The following is a 19,900-nucleotide window of genomic DNA, read 5'->3' as shown; positions in this document are numbered from 1 at the left end:
TTTCAGAGGTACAGGTCTGTGATTCCACAGTCTTAATACTCCTCTCTTCAGTGTTCTTGCCTTTCTCAGGTAAGGGCAGTCCCTGACCCCTGCATGCTCGTTTCAAGAACTTTTCTTAATGTGAGCAGTAACCCAGAAGCAGCATCCCACAGCCAAGTTACCCATTTATTTAAGAACTTTCCTCCTCTCAACCCTTTGGCTAGAAATGTCTAGAAGTAACTTTTTGCTCTGACTCTACTTCTTATCGCCATGCTAGTTGATTAAGGGGAAGAAATACTGTTTTCAAACAATGGGAGAAAAAAGAAGGGAAGAAATACCTCTTGTTTGGAGTTCTGCCCCTACCTTTCCTTTGCTTCCATATATGATTGAATTCTTATTTCTCATTCATAGCTTACAAAATCTCCTCAGGTTTCATTGTACCTTTACCTATAGTTCCCTCTGCCTGGTCTCCTTCAGGTGGCAGGATATTTTCCACACCTTGTCTTTGTGCAACAGAAAAAAAAAAAATCCCATTCTGCCATGTTTCTGCCACTTGCAGGCAAGGATTGACCATTTTCTGATTCGTGACATTGTTTTTCTTTATTCAGGAGTGTCAATCTTGATAGTTTACAGGGCTGGGCATGAGCGAAGAGGGCCAGATGCAAAGAGCGGCCAGCGAGGGGGAACCATGGGAAGAAGGGCAACACAGGCACCCTCTAAAGGGGGAGCTGGGGCTCCTGTCCAACACTCAGAATGGCCACACCCCAGTCTGTTGAGACTCTGGCCCTCTAGCTAGTAGGACAGGACCTCGTTTCCATAGGGGCCAATGGAAAGAGAAGGCACAGAAGGGCGACTTTTTGTTCTTTCAGTTTATGTCTTCATACTGATCCAGAAGAAAAAAACAGGAAATCTCAGAAGACGGGAGTGGGGAGTGTGTGTGTGTGTGTGTGTGTGTGTGTGTGTGTGTGTGTGTGTGTGTAAGACACAGAGGGAGAGACAGAAGGAGGAGGAGAGGGAGGAAGGAGGAGGAGGGAAGGGAGCGGGAAAGGGTGGAGGTCAGATATTGGACACTACTCAGAACGGTGTCCCAGTGAGCACAGGGGAAGTAAGAGATCCTGTTTGGAAGCCACAGAAAGGGAAGAGAAGAGGGGAAGAGCCGCTGGGGATAGAGCAGGAAAAGTACATGAAGCCAGTGAAGGGGAAGGTGACCCAGGCTCATCCTGCTTCCGTGGCTCCTCTCATCAGAACCCCTGTCCCCCACCCATCGCTGGCTCTTACCCTGCTGGAGCGAGGGCCCAGGCACAGAAGTCACCTCAGGAATACCAACCATGCTGCCCTGGGAGGCGTGGGGGAGGCCTGCCGTGGCCCAGCTCCGTGCGCTCCTGGCCTTCCTGGGGACACCCTGCTCCCAGCTGGAACAACAAGTGACACGGCCTTGGAAGACACAGCCTATGAGCCAGGCCTACTAGAGCTTTTGGACCTTGCTTGGGTGCAGAGGATCCTTAAACGGCACTGTGACCCAGGGAGGGCCCCTCATCAAGGACTACTGGACAATGGCAGCACAGTGGTCCCCCCACTGGGGACACAACAGGGACAGGCAGCACTCCATGAACCAGGAAATGACTGATACCGAGTCTGGTGCTGCCGTCACACAGCCAATGGCGGTGGGCGGGGGGGGGGTCACTATGGAGCTGAGGTTAACGAGTCCAAGTCCGAGGCAGACACACTCAGAGCGCTCACTCAGAGGGGCTCAGAAAGTGGCACCGAGGCTTAAACTCTTGCTCCTACCGTCTCTGAACCAGAAAAATAAATAAATAAAATAAAGGTTCAGGAACCACAAATTATCTTCAGTGAAAGATCATTCAAAACCATTTTTTGTTGGGCTACCACTTGAGACAACATAAACATGCTTTTAAATATACTTTTACTTCTAAAATACTGGCCAGGACTTAAAAGAGAGTGGTAACACTGAACCTGCCTTTCAGAAATTTAAAAAAAAAATTGGAAGAAATTTCATTACAGGCTTAAATGGGAGTTTTAATATGTGTACTGAATTGATAAGAAAATTGAATACTTGCAGCGATCTGTAGCAATATATGATAAGCTGTTTCAAGGTACAATTGAAGAATCATTTAATACATGTTTGAAAAGTTTCACATTTATAATAAGAAAAGTTCTATGCTAATTTAAAGTATTAACTCATATCTTCACCCCAATGTTTAATAAAAAAAGATGGGAAAGAATGTTTTCCTTAATTATTCTCTGCTCCCCACCTTTCCTCCAACTCCAATAAAGCCAGTACACAGCGTTAAGGATAAGATCTTTGGGAGCTTTCAGATCTGTTTCACAGGAGAAGGCAAACACAAAGGATCAACTATTGAAGTTTTGCTCACGGTTTTAAATACAGCAAAGCTTCTGGCATGAAAACTGCATCCCCTATCACACTTCTTTATCATAGATGTCATCCTCATAATCAGCAATGATAACGTAGAAAGCATCTTCTAGACTAATTAATGGATTGTTTGGTTCATTTGTTCAATAATTCACTTATTCGGCAAATATTTACAGAGTTCCTACTTTGCCCTGGACACCGTGCCAGGTGCTGGAAATTAAAAGCTGATGATGACAGAGCTTGTGATTTCAACGGGGAGGTACCAGGGAACCAAAGCAGGGCTATGGATGCTTAGGAGCGAGCTGCCGATGCAGGTGTGAGGCGGCCTGAGCCGGCGGAGGGTGAGCGGGAGGCAAGGGAGGGTCCCGTGAGAGTTGATCTCCCCTCAGCTGAAGGAAGTATGTTACTTCCTTGCACAAAATCCCAATTCCTTCCCTCCCTTGGTGGAAGGCTATGCAAGTACAGGTACTGGCTGAAGGAAAGTACAGGGACACGCTCAGCAGACAAGAATGTGCAAGGCGCTGGCCAGCAAGCGGGGAGGCGTGCTTCCAGCTCTCGGTTCACCGCTCACTGGGCTCACGTGGCGTTTAATGCTGATAGCTATACTTTCTTTCTGGAAGCCCTCTCTTTCCTTAGGACCTGTGACCCGCACTCCCCTGTCTTGTGCCCTTTGACTACCACCTCTAACACGAGTCCAACATTGGTATCTTCAGCTGGGACCTCTCTCTACGCTTTGGGTGTGTATAAAAACTGCTTATTTAATATCTTCCCTTGAATAATATTTGAAAGGCAGTTCAATCTTAGGTTTAAAACTGGCTTCACACCCTCCTTTCTTCTTCCCTTCCAAACTCTGGTCCTCTACCCTTGCTCCCTTTTCCTGGGCAGTGACACCAAATCTGACCTGGCACTTAAGGCAGAGGCCTGGAAGTCATCCTAGACACCCATTTCTTCCTCCCCTCCATTCTCTACCTGAATCTGACCACCAGCAATTCCTGTCCACTTTGCCTTTCAACATCTTTGCATTTCTCTCCGTGTCCCATCACTACATAACTATGCACGGAGTTCCTTCCTGCCGCTGGGCACTGTTCAGAACATTGACAACAGCTAGCAAATATTCCTTCAATAAATGCAGGATGAAGCAGACATATGCATTCAGACTCTAGTTGCAGGCCATCCTCTCTTAATAGTTTCTCTTAAAAAAAAAATAGAGGGTCTATGATAGCACCCTGTGATAGAGCTACTGATCAAGCTCTTTTTGTTGGTGTGATTTGATCAAAAGGCTTTATGTCATTTCTAAATGTTTTCTGGAAGTAGGTTCCCCCCTTTTTCAATTCTGAAAAACACAGCCCTGCCCTATTCTAGTTTCTACTTGAGAGAAACCTACAGAACTCTAGGGTGGGGTTAAGGTCAAAGTTTTAAGAACAGAGATAAAATTTTCATTCTAATAATTATATAATATCATAACATTTAACTATTTAAAACATTAGAAAGCCATTTCTGTGTTTCCATTTCATCTCTATTAGTATTTTTTATAATAGGCAAATGTACACAAAGTGTATATGGCCTTTTTTATTTTTGGTTTCTTATTTATTTCCCAAACCTTTCAATTACATTAATTTAGACTTCAAATATAAGTTGCTTTCCCCTAAATCTCATTTGTTAAAAAGGATTCTTACAATTTTGTACCTTTTTCAGAACCTGTATACTTGGATATGTGCATACAATTAAAAACTAATAGAGTATACCAAAAGCATAGGCAACAAAAGAAAAAGATAAACTGCACTTCATTAAAATTAAAACCTGTAATTTTAAATGCCTCAAGGGATACTATCAAGAGTGAAAAGACAACCCACAGAATGGGAAAAATATACAAACCACATCTCTGATAAGGGTTTAATATCCAGAGTATATAAAGAACTCCTACAACTCAAGAACAAAAAGACAAACAATCCAATTAAAAATGATCAAAGGACTTGAACAGACATTTCTCCAAAGAAGATCTACAAATGGCCAATAAGCTCACGAACAGAGGCCCAACATCATTAGCCATTAGGAAAATGCAAGCCAAAACCACAATGAGAAAGGACTTCCCAACTCCTAAGAGATAAGTCATAGAAAGACAAATGCTGTATGATATCACTCATATGTGGAACCTAAAAAAGGCTAACTTGCAAAAACGGAGTATAATAGCAGTTACTGGGAGGTGAAAGGAGGGGGACGGAGAGATGGTGTTTCAAGCGTACAAACTAGCAACTAGTAGACAAGTTGTGCAGACTTAATGTACAGTATAGTGAATGTATAAACTATTACAATCATCAACCTTGCTAATGGACTAGATCTTAACTATTACTCTTACCAAAAGAAAGGAATGACAATTACGGGACTTGACAGAAGTGCTAAGCATCTGCTACAATGGCGATCATATTACTATATATAAATGTCTCAAATCAACATATCTTAAATTTATATAATATTATATATCAAATATATTTGAAAACAAAACAAAAAAATCCCATCCCCAAACATTTTATACCTACTAGGAAAGCTATTAAAAAAAAAACCCTAGGGGGCGCCTTGGTGGCTCAGTTGGTTAAGCATCCAACTCTTGATTTCGACTCAGGTCAAGATCTCAGGGTGCTGGGCTGGAGCCCAGTGTCCAGCTCTGTGCTCAGCGGGGAGTCCGCTTGAGAGTCTCCGTCTTCTTCTCCCTCTGCCCCTCCCCCATCTCTCTCCCTCCCTCTCTCTCAAATAAATAATCTTAAAAAAAAAAAAAAAAGCCCAAAACAGAAAATAAGTATTAGCAAGGATGTGGTGAAATTGGAACTCTTGTAACTATTGTCACATTGCTGGTGGGAATATGTAAAATAGTACAACTGCTGTGGAAAACAGTGTGGTGGTTCCTCAAAAGTTTACTGTAGAATTGTAATATGCTCCTAGATATATACCAAAAAAGAAATGAAAGCAAGGACTCAAGCAGATACTAACATACAAATGTTTACAGCAACGTTATTTACAATAGCCAGAGGTGTAAACAACCCAAGTGTCTACTGACAGATGAATGAATAAACAAAATGTGGTCAATGCTCTTTACTTGGTAAAAATAAATAAGGTAGTTATATTTTATAAAGTTGCAGCAAACACTGAATCAGTGAATAATGAACTGTTCCTCCTAAGGGGAATACAGGGTTAGGTTCTTAAGATCCACTGGTCACTTTCATCAACTGATCTATACATAATCCTGTTTTATGTATATTTCTGTTTAAAGGCACCTTATTAATAAATATATAGCTGATTCATTAGCATTGAACTTACAGCTGACAGCACTATAACTCATGCCTGAAAGAAGCTCATCTAAGACCTATGTCTTTCTCCCTAAGGCACGTCAGACTTCCTGCTTTAGGAACACTAGATAGCACTTCAGCACTCTGCTTAGAGGTCATTTTAAACGGTGAAATCACCAACAAAAAGCACAAAAATGCAAAAAACGTGGTACTAAATAGACCATGAAAAGGCCACTTGTTCACAGTATGAAAGCTGAAACAAAAAGGCAGAGAGTCTCAGCTGAAATGTACACATTGGGTGACGCAAATTTATTGCTGCTCTGGGCGCATCTGGGAAAGACTGTGGAAGTGTTGTGAGTCTTGACTCTGAGGTTACAAATAAATGTAGCCAGAAGGTCATTTCACAAACACAGAATCTGCAAACAATGAGGATCAATCCTATGTACATACACTGGAATATCATTCAGCCATAAAATGAAATTCTGATACATGGTACAATAAGGACGAGCCTTGAAAACCTTATGCTTCAGTGAAATAAGCCAGACACGGAAGGATAAGTATTGTATGACTCTACTTATATGAATTACCTAGAAGAGGCAAAATGGACTAGAAGTTATCAGGTGTTTGGGGGAGGGGAGACTGTGGAGTTCTTGTTTAAGGGCTTCAAAGTTTTTGTCTGGGACAATGAAGAAGTCCTGGAGACGGAGGGGGGGGCATGGTTGCACAGCAATGTGAATGTAATTAATGCCACTGAACTATACACTTACAAATGGCTCAAATGGAAAATTTTTATGTTATATGTATTTTATGGGGAAAAGTTAATATATGTCCTCAAGAAGACTGAATGGATCATTTAAATCTGTTAAAATCAAATGGAAACATGCTGGATGGCATGGAATAGAGATTCTTGTTAACCCCCACTTTTAAAACAAGGAACATGTTTTCCTTTTGGTTTATAGACCATACTTGAAAACAGGCTTACTATTTAATAGTATCAGCTGACTAATGAGGAAAACAAGTAAATGAAAATGCGCATGTCAGTTGTTTGGCCTCACTTCACGCTTTTGGTGAAAAATTATGCAGCAGAATTATTCTTTCTGACTAATTGCCAAAAGAAGGGTCACCCTGAGAACCAACAACTGATGTTCCTAATTTATACTGGAATAAAATGGTCTTTGTGACCTACCATATTGGGGTGAACTGGACTTCGTAGCGAAACTGCTATGGTACCATTTAGGTATCTTGGCACTATGTGTCCACTTCTCATCTCTTGCATTGCTTTTTCTTTCCTTTATCACTGATCTATTTCTTATCTGCTTCCTTCCTTACTGAAAACCCCTATTTTCATACCTCGAGAGAGCTATCTGTTAGAATATGGCTGTGGTTACTGTCATAATTCAAAAGTTCCTTTTTTATATTAGGTGTTTCTTGACCCAACGATGACAAAGAAGCACTGCTGGAAATGAACATACATGACATGTGCTAATGTGGAATGCAAAAAGTGTAAACTTAATGTAGGAAGGAATTCATGGCCAAAGAAATCTCTCTTACAATTCTTTTGATCTTTTAAAATGTATCATAAAACTAAGATATTTCACTACCACATTTTGGCTTTTTTTATGATTGCAAAGAAGGGTAATTTTGAGTGTCATGAAACACTGAGCAGCTGTATACTGTTAACCATAGAACCACTACATGAATGCGTGCAAAAACTGGCACTTCATACATTCACATTTCCTAGAAATTAGATAGTCTTCTCAACTGGAGCAGATACCAAAAGAGACTGTTTTCTATTAATGGTGGCTTTGTACCAGTCAAGTTTCTAGAGCCAACTGGATCATCTTTCTTTTGGGACAATTCCCACATACTATTATATGAGAACTATATACACTGATTTATATATACTCAGACATGTGCATGGTAATTCTGCAAAAAGTAATTTTTAAATTCTTAAATGATAGGATTTTTTCCTCTTAAAAATGCTAGCTAGTGTCAGTGGATTCTTTCACAAATATACGTATGATTTATGTTTAGAAATCATAAAAAAAGCATAACAAATAACTCTGCAGTTTATTTTATGAAGGCTAATTAATAGGTACTTACTCATTAAAGACTAGGTCTGGCGCAAAATAGAGAAATTGGCTGTTTGTATGTTTGTACGATCTCCAGCTCAAGGCAAATGATGATAGACACATCCAAGAATACTGGATTAGGGTAATTTGGTCCTCAAGAGGCAAGTTTCTAAATCCTGAAGAACAGAACAATTAATCACAGAAATACACTTAGCATTTAAGTACATTCCAGGAAGAAGCTTCTTAAGGCAACCCCAAACAGTCACCTGTCTCTAACAGACTCAAATTAGTTCAACAGTCATTTCAGGAGCACCCACCATGGCCCTGTTCAACATTTCATTCTAAGTTCACCCCAAATTTTCAATGAGGGTGAACTGCCAGGACAAATAAAACCAGGGAGTTCAGGCAGTTTCACTGTGGATAACGGTCTAAAACCGTTGGTTAGACTGAAAGAATTTATATTAACCTGTAAAACTTGCTTCATTCTACTCCCAGTAACATTAAAATAAGGAATATTTTAGTAATTAACTGTCAACTCCTGCATATCTGCTATCATGGTGGAAGATTTTAATTTTCATGAATTTGGGGTGGTTGAAAAAATATCATTCCTTGTTTCCTTTCTTCTGGGGGTAATACCGGACTCCAACAAAGTTGTGAAGTAGAATGAGCATCCTTGGTACCTGTCCTGCCCTCTCCCCCAGGCTTCCCATCTGGGCCTAAGTTAACCCCTCTTTTATCCCTCTTCTCATCCCCCTGTATTCCCAGGGGCATCATGGTATTCTTCTATTTGTAGAGCTTCACCTGAGGAAGCTCCTCTTCAAAGAAAGAACTATCGGAGCTTTCCCCAATCTTTTCTTAGGGCCCTGGCTGACCACAGATAATCCAAGAAACTGCTTTGATTAATGAACTGGGACAACGGGATAGCCAGTCTAAGTGATTCTTCTGTAGATTAATAGGGGCCTTCTTAATAAAATTCTAGAGCACAGAAAATGACTAGAGAAGGAATTTCAAGGACAATTTAAAGGGTGCTGGAGGTAAGATGATATTTTCAGAAAGAATAGTCTTTCAGGGTCTCATACAACTTACTTGACAGGTCTTAGTTTCCTTGTCTGTGCTTAGATTGGCCCTGGTTACAAGCTGCTGATAAAGGGCTCACCTTGTGCTCGCATAAACAGAATGTATTTTACCTTATAAATATTTTGGGTCTGAAATGTCCCCTTTCAATCGTCAACACAAGGAATGTATATTAACAATAGAACCCGCAGCCCTAACATCTCAGGAGAAATGAGCACATGAACAGAGTTTCCTTACACACTCAATTAATTTGATATTGATGAAACAAATCTGGTATGAGGATTTAATGGGAAGCTAATTCCAACTGCACTGTTGGAGATGGGGAAATCTGTTGCCCTGACTTCTCTAGTTCAGGATGCAGACCGTGACAGGAGAGGCGGTCCTACCTGGAAGTACCTTTGCCCACTTCACGACTTGGATCATCTGTTTGCCTGCTAGGCGGTTTAGAGTCGAGAGTAGGTTTTCGGCTGTGTCTGGTTTTGAGTTGTCGTAGCCTGCATACACAATCTCAGGCTCGATGTTTTCAAGGATCATAACAGGGGAAGGTGTGAGTGCTCGTGAGATTGTGGAGAGCTGAGGAACCAGCGCTGTGTTGACTGAGGGCTCTTTGGCGGGAGCGATGTACGTCGTCCCTTCCTCGGGGCTCTGGGGAGGCGGGGGTGGGGGCGGGGGTTGCTGCTGCTGTGACTGTTCCTCGTGAATACCTTTTAACTTGCCCAACTTCTTTGACTTTCGAGCTGTAAAACATTATAAACAATAAGGGTAAATTTAGATTATGTTTGGGATACATTACATGAGGTAAGGTATAATTAAACACTGACTGAAACGGATTACTTTTCTTTGAAAGATGTCTTGCTATACTAACAGAAGCAGTCCCTTTTCAGTATTTTTCTAATACCAGGCACAGTCCTATTTCATATCAATTAACCAATTTAACAATTTTATGGGTAGGTACTATTAAGGTTCTTATTTTATAATGAGGAAACAGACCAGAGGGTTAAAAAATCTGTCTACAATCACAGAGCTAACACATGATTGAGCTGGGAGTTCAGAGGAAGGAAAAATTACTTCATATGCTAATAAGTTACATATGCCTCGGTTAAATCTTACAGAAGCCAGTAATTCCCACTATTATCCACCAACAAGTCGCCAACAAGTGCCAGAATGGGTCTTATTATTCTAGTGCTGTCTCTGCTTCCTCGAATTAGCTCTCCCTGGCCCCTTTACTAGTTCTTCTTGGTGCTTCTCTACCACTTACTCTTCCTGTTCTGGTCCATGTGCAATTGCTGGCTTATGCACAGTTATTTGTTGTAAATGCTGCTAGCCCTACACCCCCAGCTACACTGTGAACCGCTGAAACACAAAGATTGGGTGTCCCTCCTCGTTTAGAGCCCCTCTGGCACCTCGGTACATGCTATATCTGGAGACAGTGATTTGTAGATGTCCATTGAATTAATGGGAGAGCAATCAACCCCAAAGCAAGGCAACAAAAGGGAATAAATTAAATATCTAGATGATTTCAAACTAGAGAGCTAACTACTACATGTACAGGAATTAATGCTACCAAAAATCAGGTTTAAGTTACACCAATACACACAAATAAAATCTTTAAAAATCTGCCTCACTCTGTATTTTTAATATAAACAATTCACATATCATATAATCTAGAACTAAAAAAATATAATAATACTATAATGCAATTCCACTTTAGATTTTTAGAAGAACATATTACGTACGAGTGACCTTAGGTTCTGATTTGCCCAGAACAGTCCTAGTTTATGCTGGTTTTTCCAGCATGATTACCAGTAGCGCTCTGTTTACTCTTAGAAGTGCCACATTTTGGACAATAAATATGTGGTAATTTTAATGAAAACCAAAGGGTCAGTATTACGTTTAATAACAACTGCTTTTCTTTCTCATTTCCTTTAAGGGCTCTTAAAATAGACAATGAGAAATGAAAGACTGGGGAGGTGGAAGGGAGACTGGAAGGCAGATGGGAAGGCTGAGGGGTGGACAGCAGGTGCATGGGGTGGATGGGGAGATGGACAGACAACTGGGAAGATGGATGGATGACTGAATGGATAAAAAGGAAATAAAGCTTAGAAATGCCAAACTGAACTTCGAGCTATGGTGATAACTTATTTGCAAATGCAAGGTTTCCAATTTTACTGAAGACTTTATTTCAAAATTCTTGAAGGACCAGCCACCTACTACTTAGTTCTAAGATGTATGGGATTTGTAGAATACAAATTTAATGTAGAGTAGAAATATGCCACACGAATTAACTTGATGTTAAAAAACAATCATTCATGATTACAATTGTGGCCATTAATATTTACAACATTCATCACAGAAACACTTACCAATTTAGATACAAGACAAGGCACTAGCCAACAACAGATCTCTTTGCCACACAAACATTAAATATTGCAACTGGGCTTAAAAGATGTAATTCCTGTCTTTAAGGAGTTTAAAATTAGCAGAACAATTTTAAAACAGTCATTTCAAATCATTTCATTTCTTTATAGACTACCTCCTTAAATAAAAGGTTTGTGGCAGAAAAATCTGATTTTTCGGAATTGTTCCAACGAAAAGCAAATGTATCATATTCACATATGCTAACGGGAAGCTGCGAATGAGTCCTGCCCAAGAGTGCCGAGCTTACAGTGGGGAACTCAGATGCTTCTGAGGAATGGATGAGTGAGAGACCGCCAAGAAAAGAAATCAGCCAGGTGCCTCGCCAATAGCCTACAGTAATTACTTGGGGAATCAGATACCTGGAACTGCCTGTGTCACATGAACTTTTCTCTAAGCCTCAACTGATTCATCTGAAAAATGGAGATGATGAGGCTTCCCTCTCCTATCTTGTAGAGGGCTAACTGGGTAAGAAAAATAAAAACACACTGGAAATTATTACTAACATCTGAAATAATATTTCAATGGTACTTGCATTCTTTCCATAATTTTGAAAATATTTAAAATATTCCAGTTCATTAAAATGTCCTCATTCGTTGTAGAACTATATCTGATGATAACCATAATTTGATTGACTAGAAATAGCCAAGGGTTATATTTTCAACTCTTATTAAAAGTGATACTTGCTTGCAATTAATTATAAAACTCCTATTTGTTTTCGGCCTTAGGTCTATAATGCTGTGTTTATTCTCCTGGCTGATTTAAGGTCAATGCCATGAAATATCACGAAGAAGAGAGCTTAACACTTTCTCTAGCACTTATCCACAAGGCTATGTCCTATAGCCTGTAACCTAGTGAGCAGATTATCAACATTGTTTAGTATTTCAGGTACATTTAACTTGACCCTGTGATTTTGTGGATGTATTTGGGACACACTTGACATCGAGTAATAAATACTCTGCATTTATTTAAATAGCTCAGGGTAATATTTTCAGTGTGCAGATTCTGCAGCCACATGTACTCATCCAATATCTTTTCTAAAAGCATGGGGAGTTACATAATTAATTACAGTTTTATTACTCAAAGTAGTCTTTCTAAAACACTTGAAAATTTTATGCTGCTTTTCTAATACATGCTGTATTCTAAAATGAAAGCTCCTAAAAGTTGGTAATAGTGTCTCATGTGTTCCTCTAACATCCTTTCCATGATGCTTATGGGTACTCAATAAATATTGAATTTATTTCAAATTCAAATTTTAATAAACTTGTATAAATTATTATACTCTAGTAATGGAGTTATGCTTTGCGGCTTCCCTTCTAATCCTTTTCTCTTTACCTAATTCGCATCATTTTTGCACTTTAAGATTAGCACAAGCTTCAAGTCCAAGCGTATAATTAAGATGTTTGCTAATTACACAGGAACATCTTTTACCAAAGATCCTTAATAAGCCATGTTTCCATTATCCAAAGCATCAGTGAACAAAAATTTGGGGTCTTAACACTGCCTACTAACCACCTTACTAAATTAACATGGAGTTAATGGGCACTGGGCTTGGGAACGTATGCTCCCAGGTGGCCAGAGCCACACTTCATTTCTTAAGTGCCAGCAAAAGCTGTGGGTGGGTGTGTGCACGTGCATGGGTGTGTGTGTGTGTGTGTATGCATTAATGTGACTGCAAACATGTCCCAGTCCCACTTAAACCTAAAGGAGTTTCCCTTGTTCTACCTGGATGTTACAGTAACTAGTATGTGCTTACTGGCTGCCCTCAGCTGCCAAGTCCTTAATTACTAACAGCATCTTGGCAGCCACTATTTCCTGGCACTGCTGGGAGACAGAACTCTATAGATTCTCCATGAATTGCTCCCCCAGGAGCTGCGCAATGGGGAGGCCCTGCTTCCCATCATGACCAATATGCAGAAGCAAGCAGGGAGCATCTGGCTGGACCTTCTAAAAAGTGTGAAAAATTCCCAGTGAGCTCTCACGATTTCACAAAGGCCGTAAACGTAGCATGGCAAGACTTCCCCTTTGGTTTACTCTCTCTTCTGAGGCTGATAGGACCTGTAAGATACCTTTTTGACAAACTATTGGTTGGGTAGAATGATGGCTGGCTAGGAATTCTATCATTCTTGCATCTCATAGTAAAATAAGGGGGTACACTAGGTTCTCATAGTACTTTCGTCGTGATCTTTATCAAGTATGTTCAGTTAAAGATATTTTAGTCCTAGAAATGGGTAATTAGGACAGCTTTTCTTCTTCTTCTGGAGTAGAATAAAGCCTGGTATGGGATTTTTTTCAATCACAGTGTTTCACTGGAAAAATTTAAAGTGAGAATTCTGTCATTTTATTTAATTTTATTTAATTTTAAGATTTTATTTGACAGAGAGAGACACAGCGAGAGAGGGAACACAAGCAGGGGGAGTGGGAGAGGGAGAAGCAGGCTTCCTGCAGAGCAGGGAGCCCGATGCAGGGGCTCGATCCCAGGACCTTGGGATCATGACCTGAGCCGAAGGCAGATGCTTAACCGACTGAGCCACCCAGGCGCCCCGAATTCTGTCATTTTGGAGATGCTCCATGCCATGTCTTGAAATTAGGTCTCAGCAGTAAATATACTGAGAGGATACACTCAGGTTATATGTAAACATGTGTTTTCTGTTCACAGGCCAAATATAATTTCTGGATTGAACCCACAGGACAGTAACAGTACCCACCCTATCAACCCTCTTTTAACAGACCATTTCTCCTGCCACCCTTGCCCTGCTCATGTTTTCCTCTCCTCCTCATCCTCTTTATTTGCATAACTGCTTTTTGCCTTTCCCAGAAATGGCATACTCAGAGAGCTGGGGGGGGGGGGGGCAACCAAGTATTTCTGTGTCGTAAAACCAAAGGAAGGAATGTCATCTTTCTACAAGTTTAATTGGTTTCACGGCAAAACCTCTCCCATTGGTACTAACAGGAAAAAGAGCATCTGTTGTTCACAAGACAATACACACCCCTGGAACTGGGGTAAGCATCCAGGGGCACCCTGTATTATGAATGAATGAGTAGATTCTCAACTGATAATAAAAAAGTGGCATTTCAATTGTTTGTAAATAGTCCTTGAGTGGTTAAAGAACTTGAAAACAGGGTGTTTTAAAAAGTATCTCTAAACATTCTCACAGTAATGTACAGAATTTAATAAATTAACTGGCATTATTGATGTTAGTAACACAGAAAACATGCCAAGGCAAACTCAAACCCAACTTCTGACCACTTTAAAAGACATTCCACACACACACACACACACACACACACACACACACAATGGTAACTGTATGAGGTGATGGATATAGTAGCTTGTGGTAATCATTACACAGGTTTATTTATATCACAGTACCACACAGTACACGTTAAATATATGTAATCTTTTATTTGTTAATCATAACTTCAATAAACCTGGGGAAAAAGATGTTCCAAATTAGTGGATATCCATATATTATATTTTAATGTGTGTACAAATATCCATAGATATCTTCACATCTATAATAAATATAATTTTGTTGCTATTGGAGAACATGTTTCTTTACTACTTAGTCAATAACCAGTATCTACCCACTGTGTAGAAGGTGTCTTGGTTCTGGGAGCAGTGCAATGTTGAATAACAGTACTGGAGTCTGGACAAGAGATGAGAATCTTGGGGAAGGAAGTTGGATCGATACATAAGAAAGTAATTAGGTTTGTAAAGCAGGCTATGGTAAGTGTGGGGTCAGTGGTACTGACAAGATACTTGGGAGAGTCAGACGATGGGAGGGAGAAGTTGTTTTATCTTTCTATGGGAGGTCACGTTTTCCCGTATTCCTCTGCGTTAATTCCCACCATGCTCTGGTTTGCTTCTGGTGTGATTCAGGTTACACTGAAGACCCACGTGGGCCAGGCCCCCTTCCTGGGTCAGGATCCACCCAAAGTTAAGCCCCACCGACTCCTCTAAGAGGAGAGTCCCTCACACCAGAAGCCAAATCTCATCAGAGAGACTCAAGGGAATCTGAGGCAGCCAGAATAGAGGATCTACTAATTTTGCAGAGATAGTAACAAGGTTCTGGAAGATAACCCCCAATGACATATTCTGCTACTTTCCCTGCTGGAGACAGGAGGTCAGAAGGTGCAACGCAAGCCTCTGCCTACAAGGTACTTCTGGGGCTAGACAGATGATCAGTATGATTGTTTTCATGGCATTTATATTTTCTGTAGGTATATATTTTAGTATATGTGCTGCTGAAGCGAGCACTTTTCTGTAGGTATATAGATACTACTTTTTCCTCTTACATTTAGCAACATCTTTTTCCCCTCCCTTTTTTTCTTTTAATGCCAGTCAGACTCGAGAATGTGCGTACAAGGAGGCTATGTGTGGAGAGGGTTCCATCTTGGGCCAGAGTTCTGAAGGTGACGCAGCAGGTCTTCCAGGTTTGGCCAGGCTGGGACTCCCTTAAACTAACTGTATTAGTGGGGAAATCGTGATAGTAAAGAGCTGCCACTCACTGAGAATCTGTTTTGTTAAGTGCTAGGACGGCATCTTGTAAAATATCTCACTGAATCCTCAGAAGTGCCTTGTGAGGCTGGTACTGCTGTCATCACCATCACACAGACGGTACGGTGGTTTGCACAGGGTCACAAGGCACTGACGGGGCTGTGGCAGAGGGGGTAGGCGCTGAGCTGTGGTAATGACAATGGAAAAACAGAAGAGAGAAGCCCCATTACATGTGCAGGTGACATCAAATCAAGAGGTCAAAGGGGGGTGAAAAAGGGACTGGCCCTCCAATGGCATCTACAAGTTCAGCAAGGTTACCATTAGGTCGCCTCTACTGAAGAGATTAGTTTTTTCAGTAGGAGGCATATTACGACCTGTACCATACACAGGTAGTCTGTCTCCTCATTCCCTGGGCAGAACGGTCAACTTTGGGGTACTTGGGGGCTGCTGCTGCTGTAGCAGATGTCCCAGGCTTTATGCTTTTGCTCAGGTGAGGGCACCTTCATTCTGATGTAAGGAGGTACCAAAAGATGCAGAATTCAAACCGGTCTGTATAAAAAATAGTATTCACTGGGGAGGAAGAACTCACTACCTCTGATAAAAAATAAAGGTCCTAAGCTCCATTGCGACTGAGTGAGATCTTTAAAATCAGATGAACATTCCTGAAAGAAATACATGTTATTTATCTGCTTTGTAGATTTCACATTCTTTAGGAATAACTACGCTATGCTCAAGATCGACAGATCTGTGGACGTAAAACAAAACACAAACAAATTAGCAAAAGGGAAAAAAAAGGAGAGGAAAAACTTCCATCTAGCTTTATAATATACTTAAAATAAGAAAAACAGGACCATGATAGCTGTGGCTGCCAAGCAAAAGGCCCCTCCCTCAGTCAAAAAGTTAATTCTTTAACAGCTGCAAGAGTTGCCTTCTTGGCCTATGTTTGAGCACAGAATTTATTACATGAAGCATGATCTCATTGGGTATGCAAGGTAAATAGTCTCATTAAGAATGTTTTATGAAGAAACATTACTGCTCTAACAAGGTCAAAGGGTGAGCAAGGTATGAGAAAGAGGCAGAAGGCAGTGACCTGGAAACAGACTATAGTGCCCAGCTTAATTTACTGTGCCTTCCTGCACCCTCACATGATCCTCCATTGGCTCAGGCCAAAAAGAACTGGTCAGATGCTAGGACACATGCTGTGCAGAAAACCCACAAAAAGGGCCCCAGGCAATACCTCCTCAAACCAGAAAGCCAACTAAGTGGGATCTACCTTAAGTAGTATTACACACACACACACACACACACACACACACACACACACACGTTTACTTATTTATATTTATAAATATATAAAGAGTTTACCCAATAGGTATATTAGCTTATTTACCCTAGGTTAATGGCATTTTTCTTTACATTTTCAGCAAAAGATTCTACAAATAAGCTCTAAGAGAACATTGAAAATATGATGCTTTAACGTTTGTCTGCACATCACTTTTTAGGCATGTTTCAATTGTCCTGTTTCTCCCTCTTAGCATTTGCTCCTCCTTTACTGCAACGGCTTCTTCACCTCGGTCCCTTTCATTGTACCCAGCGACCTTACAACTCGCAAGTATTCGAGAGCTCTAATGCAATGAGGGAAGCTGCCAAAATTCAATTTCCGATTTTTTTTAATGACTACTGTTTGTGTACCTAAGAAAGAAAAACTATGGGGTGGGATGGAAAAATATGCAGACTAGGAGGACAGTTTTGTCTCCAAGACCAGTTTTCTTTAAAATAGTTTAGCCTTAGCTCAATATTCTTTTTGTAAAAGAATTACTTAGAGCCACATCATTATAGTTTTAATTATTTTTAAGGACTATTACTTAACAGCACATTTTATATAAAGTCATCTCAATGTTAATCAAATTACAAGTAGTGCTTTACATCACTTACATAAAAAGTAAACTGACGAGGTTTTAGTTAAGACTACCAATGTTGAGATTATAACTGAACGATTAAAAATTATTAAAACTTCTTAGCAAGAAAAAGAATTGGCGACCTAGATAACCAAACACAGAATAATAATCCCATGAATTGATATAAACACATATTTTTCACAATTGGCATAACACAGAAAACATTCTGCATTTCTGAGTACTATCACTCTAGTATTTTAACATTTAAAAAAAGCAAGACAAAAAAGCCAAGCAGAATTTTTAAAAATCTTCATATTAGAAGCTAACACTAATAGAAAAAAAGGATAAGTGAACATGTTAATGAGTTAACAGGATGCCATCAAGTTGGGGGGGGGAATTAAACAGGCCTGAGGAAAGAGAAAACAAATGTCAATGTTTGTAGCTTTCATGCATTTTAAATAAATATTACTCTACATTTTATTCCACTGACATTATCAGAATAAGTCTAAATTAAGAATTAATAGTAGCCAATGATGCATGTACTTGAAAAAACATTATTTTTCTAGGCTGCGATCTCCAGGATACAGGCTGAATTGGTCTGGAAACTCCCAGATAAAGCTGAGCCAAACCAAATGGCCTTTTTTGAATAAGTGATTCTCTTGCATTTGCTTCTTGTGTTTTCATTCCAGCTTTCCTCTGCACACAGAGGTTAGTGCTAAAACATTTTGAGGCACTCTGATGATGTCTTGTGTTGGCAGGTCTCAGGTCACCGCTGAGGAGGAGCCTTCTTAGCTGCCTGGTGGTGAGCAGAGCCATGCCAGGGTGGGGGCGGACACACATGCCTGACCCCTCAGCTCTGTTTAGAAGACGAACAGCTATTTTGTTCATCTGGTATTCTGCCACAGTGTAAATTCCAGAGCTTTGGTGGCTCTCTCACAACCTAATTCAGCACAGCAGGCGGGACAAAAGCATCTTTAAAAGAATATGCTTTCCATTTAAGTTTCAGATTTAAAGTCATCTCAATTTTATATCATTTAGCTACATTTGAAAAAAAAAAAGGCCCAAGAAAGAATTTAATAAAGTTTTTTTTTTTTTTTTTTTTTTTTTCCTGGGGCTAAAAAGGTGGTGGACAAGACCCGTGGGCAGAAAGAACTCAAGAAAATTCTTTGAAGATTTTATTTATTTATTTGACAGAGAGAGACACAGCCAAAGAGGGAACACAAGCAGGGGGAGCGGGAGAGGGAGAAGCAGGCCTCCTGCAGAGCAGGGAGCCCGATGCGGGGCTCGATCCCAGGACCCTGGGATCATGACCTGAGCCGAAGGCAGACGCTTAACGACTGAGCCACTCAGGCGCCCCAAGAAAATTCTTAATAAATATGATGCTAACCCATAAAAAGAAACTTTTAGGAGAAGTAAACATTAAATCCCTTTTTATATTCCGTGATTCCTTATAATCTATTTTTCCTTCACACAGGAGATTGAACCATAGATTTAGATGAAAACAAGCCAACCCTTCTCCATCAAAGCTAGAAAATGGACTGCCCTGAGGAGGTCTTTTGGAAACCCTTTAAGTAGTTCAGGAAGGGTAACTGGGCCATTCTGAAAGTTTTTCTTTCACGCTGTAATTCAGATTTATGTCACTGATAGTAATTTTTAAAGTAATGTCACATTTACAATAAGGAGATTAAACAAAAACAGTTATGGTTTCTTCTCACAAATTGCCTGCCATTCTCCCATCAGTATTCTGCTTATATTCCAAAGATAGGTTTCCCTTCATTTAAAACACAGTCTGCTAGCATGTTGTGATTTTTAACACCCCTCTATGTAGCTCTGAAGAATGGATGGTGCCTTTGATGATAAACTGTACTGATGGCTTTGCAGGTGTTAGAACGAGGCTCTTCTACTGTCATGGGGTGGCACACGGCTGTCAATCCCAGAGCAGAGGTCTTGGCTAGGAGTCAGTTCTTCATTGCTGATTTGGGTTGGGGCCAATTTTGTGCTATGATTTTCACATGGACAATGTCGTTCCACATCACATACCATGTAAAACACCATTTTTAGTGCCCATAATAATTTTTAACTTCCATAATTGAATGGGGGATGATACAAGCCTATAACCTTCCCATTAGAGAATTTGTAATCTTTCATGGTAATTTCTCTGAGCCCAGAGTTAGGATTTGAAATTCTTTTTTAGATTCAACTATTCTACCTTTACAGATATGATCATAGAGAATAAAGATCATGAGACATGCCCAACATAATGATATACTCTATATTCATTTGTTTCA

The 19,900-nt window shown here is 40.2% G+C and overlaps 1 protein-coding gene across 1 annotated transcript in view; it reads right to left on the bottom strand.

Annotated features, from left to right (window-relative positions):
• Positions 1-19,900, bottom strand: part of NR3C2 (nuclear receptor subfamily 3 group C member 2) — a 329,662-nt gene that overhangs the window by 66,732 nt on the left and 243,030 nt on the right. Inside the window, exons 5-6 of the mRNA XM_028125270.2 lie at positions 9,185-9,535; positions 7,756-7,900 (exon numbers count right to left, since the gene is read on the bottom strand). Coding sequence (XP_027981071.2) covers positions 7,756-7,900; positions 9,185-9,535 — 496 coding nt within the window. The remainder of the gene's footprint in view (positions 1-7,755; positions 7,901-9,184; positions 9,536-19,900) is intronic.

This window comes from Eumetopias jubatus, unplaced genomic scaffold (assembly GCF_037043125.1).
Source record: "Eumetopias jubatus isolate StellerSeaLion01/CBP00866 unplaced genomic scaffold, mEumJub1_p1.0 scaffold_2, whole genome shotgun sequence".
NCBI classification, from domain to species: Eukaryota; Metazoa; Chordata; class Mammalia; order Carnivora; family Otariidae; genus Eumetopias; species Eumetopias jubatus.
Note: the sequence above shows the minus strand (reverse complement) of the source record. Positions and strands in the feature narration are given on the sequence as shown.